The following is an 8,456-nucleotide window of genomic DNA, read 5'->3' on the forward strand; positions in this document are numbered from 1 at the left end:
ACACATAATATTAGTAACACGTGATTGTTTTTGAAAACTATCACCTTACCGTCCACCATTTATGCAAGTTATTCTCCAATTTTTTGTTGTTTCTTAGTACGTGGTGTGAGGTTTAAGTTGTATCGTTACGTACGTTACATGTGCTTCATGTTGCCTACCTTCTCTACAAAGAATCTACCTTTCGGTTAGAATACATCTCTTTACGCATTATGTTATCATTACGTGATGCAAACAAAAGTTAATATATCTCCGTTGACACAAGAAATTTTCTCTATTTTTTGGCTGTCTAAATTATAATTTCTAGTCAAAACCAGTTCGCCAGTTAAGATCTAGGTTTTGTACACATTTGGATTACTTTTTTTTATTTTTGAACCAAGGATACAATACCAAGGCACAGAGGCCAGCCAAGAACAAAGAAAGCCGCAAAGGCTAACGTAGCAAAGGAACTAATGATAGAGCAGAGGCAAGGGATTACAATAGACACTGCCACAGAAGGCGAAAACGTCGTCCACATTTGGATTACTTTGCCATGTGATTTACTATATCGCACAACTTATTCTGGAATTTACTATTTACCAAATCTATGTCTACCATTTTCAGGTGCTTCTTTAAAAGGGTGAGTGAATACTAAAGTGATATGCAAAACAGAGGCTTGCTCTGTTAAATGTGCATTGGGCCCTTTAACGTGTTTCATACTAGATAGAAATGGAAAACTTGGGACTACAAATTTGATTTTCATTTTTCGTTTTGATGGAAAATAAAATTGAAAATTTGATATTGACAAAGTGAGGGATATCATAATTTTCATTACCAAATTGGATTATGGGAATAGATTGCATTGATATAATGAATAGGAAAATAACTTCCGAAACAAATTCACCACTTCCCTAATATCTTGTTTCTTGTAAGTTACTCTTCTTTAATAAATATGCTTGTATGAATTGGTGCAAGAACACTAGTTCCAATTTGGATATTGAGAGAGAGAGAGAGCTAAAATAATATTTATATTGCTTGCTAGATAGCTTGATACATCCTTGTCGTACAGAAATTTTTAATAACCACCCCAAAAAAGAAAAATTACTGATAAAATATAAGGAAATAGAAGAAGCAGAGGCATCCTTGGTGGTACAAAAGATACACACTACAACTTCATCTAGTCCTATTTTGTATCTAAAACTGGAACTACCACTGTTGCTAAAGATATTAAACAAAATCAAAAGCTAAATCCTCCTCCTCTTCCTCCTAGTGGGGTCATCACATTTTTACTTAATTTTAACTAATTTTATCAGATCATTAGTTGGTGGAACCATTAGCATTTGGGGTGGAGGAAGAGCTGAGGTTGAGGTCAGGAAGTGTATTTCCAGCTGCTGCATTGGCTTTTGCTTTTGAAGAAGTACTTTTGGACAGCTTCTGCTGAAGCTCAGAAAGCAAGGCTTGATTCTCCTGGTTCAGCACCTGTGCCTTCTTCCTCAGCCTCTCATTCTCTTTCATTATGTAGCAGTTCTGCAAGTACAGCTTTGAGTTCAATCTTTCCATTGCTGTGAAATTTGTCTGAAATTCCTGTGTTGCACTGAAACCAAATCCAAGAAATACAAAAAGGGTATCTCAGATAATATTATTTATTGGCATAAAACATTTTAAATGTGTTACACATGAAGACAGTAACATTATACTATTAAAAATGCACAAAGATGAACAAAAAATATGAAGTACAATTAAAATAAGGAAAAATGTCCAGATGGATTTAATGAGAAATAGATTGGATCAAAGAAAGGTTACCCAGAAACAGATTTGGATGTGTGAGAATTATTTGGTTGGAAATGACTTGGTTTGTGCAGTGCTTTTACCGGAAGCACTTATGACAGTTTTACAAAAAGAAGGTGATGACAACTGGAGAAAGCAGAGCAACTTATCAAATTTTGGAGCACTAAGGTTAGATTATTTAGATATAGAGACATATAGATATATATATATATATATATATATATATATATTTATAGGTGGGTTGTTTTTCTAGGAAAGAAAAAGAGAGATGGAATCATCAGTAGTCCAAAACTGCACTCAATGAAAAACAAAAGAATGGTTTCTTTCGGCTTACCACTGATGAAAGAAAAGGATCGAAATCACGTATTCGAACTGCCAAAAACTTAAAACTTCTTTGTTTGATTACAAGAGCATTCACAAATACAAATCTTACCCTTTTCCACATTCAAGAGGTTGGTAAGAATGATCAAAAGTTTTTAAGAACAAAAGTGATAAGTTCTAGAGAGAGAGAGAGAGAGAGAGAGAGAGAGAGAGAGAGAGAAACCATTTGGAACAATAAGAGTCGGAGAATCCAAAATGTGAAACGTTTCTAAAGGCAAACATTCCCTCCACAAAATGAGGTGTAGAACACACAAAGAACACTAAACGAAAAACAATGTGAATTACAATATATATATATATATATATATGTGTGTGTGTGTGTGTATTTGCTTTGGTAAAATGAGTAAAGAAGTGACCTTTAGAAGGTTAGGTTGGTAAGAGAGCTTCGGGGCCGAGGAAGCAAATCTTCTGGTTTTGTAAAAGATGTCGCAGTGAGTGAAAAAAAGAGATGAGTTTGGTGTGAGGGACAGAAGGAACAAAGGGGGCCTTAATTTATAGAGCCAATGCCACCACTACCAGTCTTCCTAGAGAGAGAAACGATGCAACCATATCAGAGAGAGAGAGAGAGAGAGAGAGAGAGAGAGAGAGAGAGAGAGGGCTGTCCTCATGAGGAGAGAGAGAAAGACAGAGTGAGAGAGAAAGGGAAGGGGACATGCCCTCTCTATCTGACACAACAATCATGCATGTGTAAGCATGGAAGGCGGCCGGTTAGGAGCCTAAAAGATTTTAGAGTTTTTGGTTTTCTATGATGATGATGATGAATATGGCGTCATGTGAATGATGATGGTTTTTCGGGTTTTGCAGTACAAGAAATAAATAATTTTTTTTTTTAAAAAAAACTTGGAAAAAAGAAAAACAAAATAAAAGGCATAGGGGTATTGTGGTCATAAAAATGACATTATGGATATGGAAGAAGAAGAAGAGAGAGACAATTATGGGTAGCTAGGGTTTGTAAATGATGGCGGAGCTAGGGCCGTCCCAAGATTCGCAATGATGGTTTGGATTGGCTTTCCCCTCCCTTCTCTTATCTCCTCCATCATCAATTACAACTTGTGCAATCATTTCTTCTTCTTCTACTACTTATTTCTTCTTATTTCTCTACTAACTACTATTTTTGTCCCTCTTTTAATTCCCCTTTCATTTCATAATTCTCATGTGTTGGGAACTGTTGGCAATAATCAATTTCAGCCATTATGGATTTTGGTTTCCCTTCCCACCCTTCAAGATCAAGAATTGGCGGTTTTGTTGCCCTAAATTCAACTTGCATTTCGTCATTTTGGTCAAGAAATCTATCTCATATCTTTTAGGTCTTGTCGAAGATTTGCATCCTTATTACAAAGCAACAGGCATGCTATCATGATTATCTGATTTAATTCATATCTGTTTATATTTAGATATAATAGTGATAGTTTATCTATTGTAATATACGTTAAGCAAGATTCGAACTTAGATGCAACGAGACAAACACACTACTTTGCTTAACTAATCAAACTCACACCTGCTTTTTCAAATATACTAATTAAAGGGAAATGATTTTCACAATTCATCTTTATTTTTTGTCATCGGAACAAATAAATAAAACGAAAACAATTATCTGATTAAATATGAGTGTTAATGTGCCTAGAGCATTGTTTGGTGACAAACCCATTACCCCAAATGTGAATCCCTATTAGCTAAAACAAGTGGTTCCAACGGAAAGACCAAAGAAAACAGAAGGACTAAAGAAGGGTATCCCTTTAGTAGGCCTTTATGTCCTATAAGTACAGAAAATGACCATTTTGCCCTTGATTCATAACTTGCACGGTTTGGCACCATCGATGGTGTTTTATTTTACGTTATTACAGTCATAATTACAGGCCAAACTAGCATCATAAGTAAAAAAGCAGGTTGTTTTTCTGCCAAATTTAAGGGTGTGAGCTTGAAATAATGGGTGTGGAGAGGGGGAGTTCTTGGGGCCAGCCAGCTCCGAGCCCTCATGGGTTATGAGTGGCTTAACGTGAAACATCATGGTTTGACAAAGGGTGTTTTGGAAGGGTCTATCATCTGAGGGTAGAATCGTCCAACAGCCTTTGGTGTCCCTCGTGGACCTCGTTCATTTCAATCCTCATTTGGGGATATGCTTACCTCAATCTAATTATAACAATGCAGACAATGACCTTTTCGTCCTCAATGGTTTGTTTTCCTTTTTCTTCCAATTTTCTCAAATACTTGTGTGAATAACGTTCACCAAAAGGCCAACTCAACCCAAAATTGAGTTCGTTTCCAAGTTTAATTAATTAACATTTCCAAAATAAAATAACATTTTTGGTCTTTATATGGGTTTTCAAACAACTACTGTCGCAAATGTGGGCTAGCTAGTTTGTTAAAGCAGTCGTTTGTTGCTTGTATCTATATTATAACCTTTTTTTGTATATTACTATAATTTAAAAAGAAAATGCTAAAGAGATTCTTTCAAAAATGGGGTCTTTCACAGATATTTGTCTGTCGTCATGTGTCTTTAGTATAATATTTTATAATATTAACCTAAAAATTATGCCAAAAATATGAAGTGACGGATAGGTCTCACTTTAAAAGACTCATTAACATTTCTCTAATTTAAATATTATTTATAAACATTTAAATTGCATATTGCCTCAACTTTGGCAATACATGAAGTAGGGTTCGTTGGGCCAAGTTTGGGCCCAATGGAATTTAGAAATCCTAAATAAGATTAATGCACTTTCTAGCCAAATTAGATTAGTGTCATTACATAAGTAAATCCTAATTAAAATAAAGTGACAAAATGCTTGATATGAAAGCCTTACTCTATCTATATAGGTTATTGTTATCCCATTAATAATGTGTTGGAAAAATGTAGAAATATGACTTTTTGTATTGATGTGTGGAAATATTACAATATATATAGGGTTACATAAAATTCTAGTTAGGGTTACATAAAGCTCTATTTAGGTAGGAATCATACACTAATTATATGGAAAATTACATTCCTATGATACATACAATAACTACTGAGTAATTTACTTTAATCTAACCACCTTGCAAGATTGACGAGCTTGATCGAACGAGTTTAGAGCAAAGAAGACTATGATGGGGTTGATGGAGTGCTATGGTGAGGAGAACAACAAGTTGATCCATAGACAAATATAGCAATTCCGATGACTCCCAGAAGTCACTTTTTCATGAACAAAATGATAATCAAGCTCTATATGACATGTACGAGCATGATGAACAAGATTAGGAGCAAGATAAGTGGCACTAAGATTGTCATAATAAAGCAAACACATGAAAAGACAAACAAACACCAAGCTCTCAAAGAAGAAAGCACAACCAAGTAGTCTCCGCACAAGCATGATCAAGAGATATGTATTCGGATTCAACACTAGATAAAAAAGGGTTGGTTGCTATTTGCAAGCATAAGCGAAAGGAAAATGGTTCCTTCTTCCTTCGATGAGGGATTCATACTCTCAACACGTCCCCTCACATGTGGCGAATTTTCAAGCCTAGCACATGGACAACACAAATTAGGTGATGTGGAGTACATGTAGCCATTAGACTTCACACATAAGACAACCTACTCTGATACCACGAAGAAATTTTACTCCTTGTGTTGATATGTGAAAATATTACAATATATATAGGATTTCATAAAGCCCCATTAACTTATTTAGGTAAGAATCCTACCTTAATTATTATGAGAATTTACATTCGTATAATACATACAATAATGATCAACTGCTTTAGTAGCTAGGCCAGAGCATCCAATTCCCAACTACTCTATTTTGAACGGAAGCAATCGATGAAATGGAGCTAGCTTACAAGAGAAGGCTCGATAAGCTTCAAAGTCATCCCCACTGGTAGATTTTTTCATTGTTTGGAAGGTTTCACCTTCTTTATTAGGGCGTCTTCTACCTCTCTTTCCTCGTTACTGATGCCACTACAGATATTCCTATCAGAGTGATTCTTCCCACTTAAAAAAGAAGACGAGCGCCCAGTTCTGTTTTTGGAGTTCAATGGTCAACTTTGGTCGGATAGGTAGGTTGGAATTAGAGAGTAATTTCCTATAATCTAACACTAACATTTAATATTCGATACTCCATTGATTTGCGGGTTGATTCTTACTAATATCATTGTTTCATTAGATTCTTACTAAATTTAATGTTTCTTTAGACCTTAAGGGCCCGTTTGTTTGATAGGATTAAGGAGGACTGGACTGGACTGGACTATAGTCCCTTGTTTGGTCTGCTGCAGGATTTGGTTTAATGAGATTAGGTGGGATTCGCTCGGATTAAACACCTCCTTACGAGGTCTTAACCAGGATCCCCGAAATTGGGCGGACTCGTAAGCCCAGAGAAAATCGCGAGGGTGACTTCCTGCTCGTCCTCCTTTCTCCGCTCTTTGTTTCACTCTCTCCTACTCTCTCCCTCTCTCCTTGCCCAGAACCCAGAATTATGAGACCTCATATCTGCTTTTCCCGTGCACATCTCTAGTTTATCGTCGAGCTCGCTGTCAAAAGGCAGTGCTTCTCCTCTGTTCAGATCCTCGACTTCGTCAACTCCCAATATCGTTCTCGACCATCACCTTCATCCGCCGGGACATCGTCGGCAAACTCCACGATGCCAGCCAAAACCCAGAAGACAAAAAATACCAATCTGCCAAAACCCAAATGAAATTCAAAAGCTTGTGAAAAGTTTAGGAAAAAAAAAAAAACCCATATGACAAATCAGAAGCTTTTGTTGAGAATTAATGAAAAAAAAAATGGAATTTGAAGATGAGGGAGAAAGTGGTGAAAAAGAATGGTGATGAGGGAGAAAGTAAAAAGAGAGACACAGAGGCAGTTGGACGGGAAGGAGGAAAAAATGGAGAGCATTCTAGAGAGAAAGGGTGCTCTAGAAAGGTAAAAGAAAAAAGAAAAAGAAAAAAATGTAAAAGATAGAATTAAATATTATTATTTTTATTATTTTAGTTCTTAATCCGATATTACACCAAACGCTTCACTAAGTTAGTCCAGCTTAGTCTAGTCTAAGCCAGTCCAGCTTAATCCCTAAAGTTAGTCCAGTCCGATTTAGTCCGGTGCAACAAACGCACCCTAAGAGTGCGTTTGTTGCACCTCCTTAAGTGGGACTAGCTTGGACTAACTTAAGTAGGACTATAATCTTGTGTTTGGAATGGCGCTGAACTACAATAAATGAGACTCGCCTCGACTATGAGGCGCTCCCTCCTTCACTAAACCTTGTTAATGAGTTCCAAACTTTCGCTTGGTATTAAGCGGGACTAGAAACAAGATCAGACCCTAGCTTTCGTTTTCCCTGGGCTTCGATGTAACATCCCACATTGCCCAGGGGAGTGGATCCTCTAAGCCTTATATGTATATTCTCATCTTTACCTAGCACGAGGCTTTTTGGGAGCTCACTGGCTTCGGGTTCCGTAGGAACTTCGAAGTTAAGCGAGTTCGCGCGAGAGCAATCCAAGGATGGGTGACCCACTGGGAAGTTCTCGTGTGAGTTCCTAGAAACAAAATCGTGATGGTGTGGTCGGGGCCCAAAGCGGACAATATTGTGCTATAGTGGAGTCGAGCACAGGATGTGACATTCGCCTTTTTTCTTATACGGCGCCGTCAGCTACAGCCCACAGCTGTTGCGGGAGAGTTTGGGTTTCTCTGAAATATGGGAGTTGTTCACTTGAAGCCGACACATGAATCATAATCCATATCATCTCATTGCTTTGGGAAATGAGAGAAATTGATAGATAAGGGGAGAGAAAGTAGCTTTGAGGAGCAAAAGTGATAGAGAGACGAAGAGGGAGATAAGGAGATAAGGAGATTGGACGGAGCCGGAGAGAAGATTATTGAGAGCACTTCCACCGGAAGCAAAAGAGGCCAGCACCCAATGGAAAAAACAAGCTGAGACTCAGCTAATCCACTCCAGCCCGTGGAATAGGCTGGCACCCAGCCCAAGCCAGTCCACAGGTCGGCCTAAAATCGACAGAGAATGGAGGCGGCTCATCTGACGCCTTGCTAACATCATGGCTACAGTCTTTCTCATCTGGAACCCCATCCCAATCCCTGGAACCCCATCCCAATCCCTGGAACCCCATCAACCCCCTTCCCCTGATAAATCCATATATTCAACATTATGTCCCCCTTCCAAATCATGATCTTCCTGCAACTCGGATCGTCGTCGATCGGTTGATTAACTCGGATCTTCCTGCAACTAGAATTTTTTTTCCGTTTTGTATATTTTCGATGAATTTTTTAATATTTATGTGTTGATTTTTGGGGGTTTACGGTGTGCGCAGGTCCAACATGGTGGGTG

General features: G+C 37.7%; 1 protein-coding gene across 2 annotated transcripts; it reads right to left on the bottom strand.

Moving 5' to 3' along the window:
• Positions 1-987: 987 nt before the first annotated feature.
• LOC137744627 (protein LITTLE ZIPPER 4) lies at positions 988-2,729 on the bottom strand. Of its 2 annotated transcripts, none has more exons than XM_088681867.1 (2): positions 2,502-2,729; positions 988-1,570 (listed from the first exon to the last, which is right to left on the bottom strand). In XM_088681867.1, exon 2 carries the CDS (start codon positions 1,534-1,536, stop codon positions 1,294-1,296), a length of 243 nt encoding a protein of 80 aa, XP_088537993.1. In that variant the 5' UTR covers positions 1,537-1,570; positions 2,502-2,729; the 3' UTR covers positions 988-1,293. The 2 variants fall into 2 exon arrangements, with proteins under 2 accessions (XP_088537993.1, XP_068340502.2); XM_068484401.2 differs by lacking the exon at positions 2,502-2,729 and adding an exon at positions 1,780-1,956.
• Positions 2,730-8,456: the final 5,727 nt, after the last annotated feature.

The sequence above is a fragment of the Pyrus communis genome, chromosome 12, assembly GCF_041283825.1.
Source record: "Pyrus communis isolate YQ-2024b chromosome 12, ASM4128382v1, whole genome shotgun sequence".
NCBI lineage: Eukaryota > Viridiplantae > Streptophyta > Magnoliopsida > Rosales > Rosaceae > Pyrus > Pyrus communis.

Excerpts from the sequence above, each read along its gene's own strand:
- LOC137744627 (XM_088681867.1), bottom strand. The coding sequence starts at position 1,536 with ATGGAAAGATTGAACTCAAAGCTGTACTTGCAGAACTGCTACATAATG.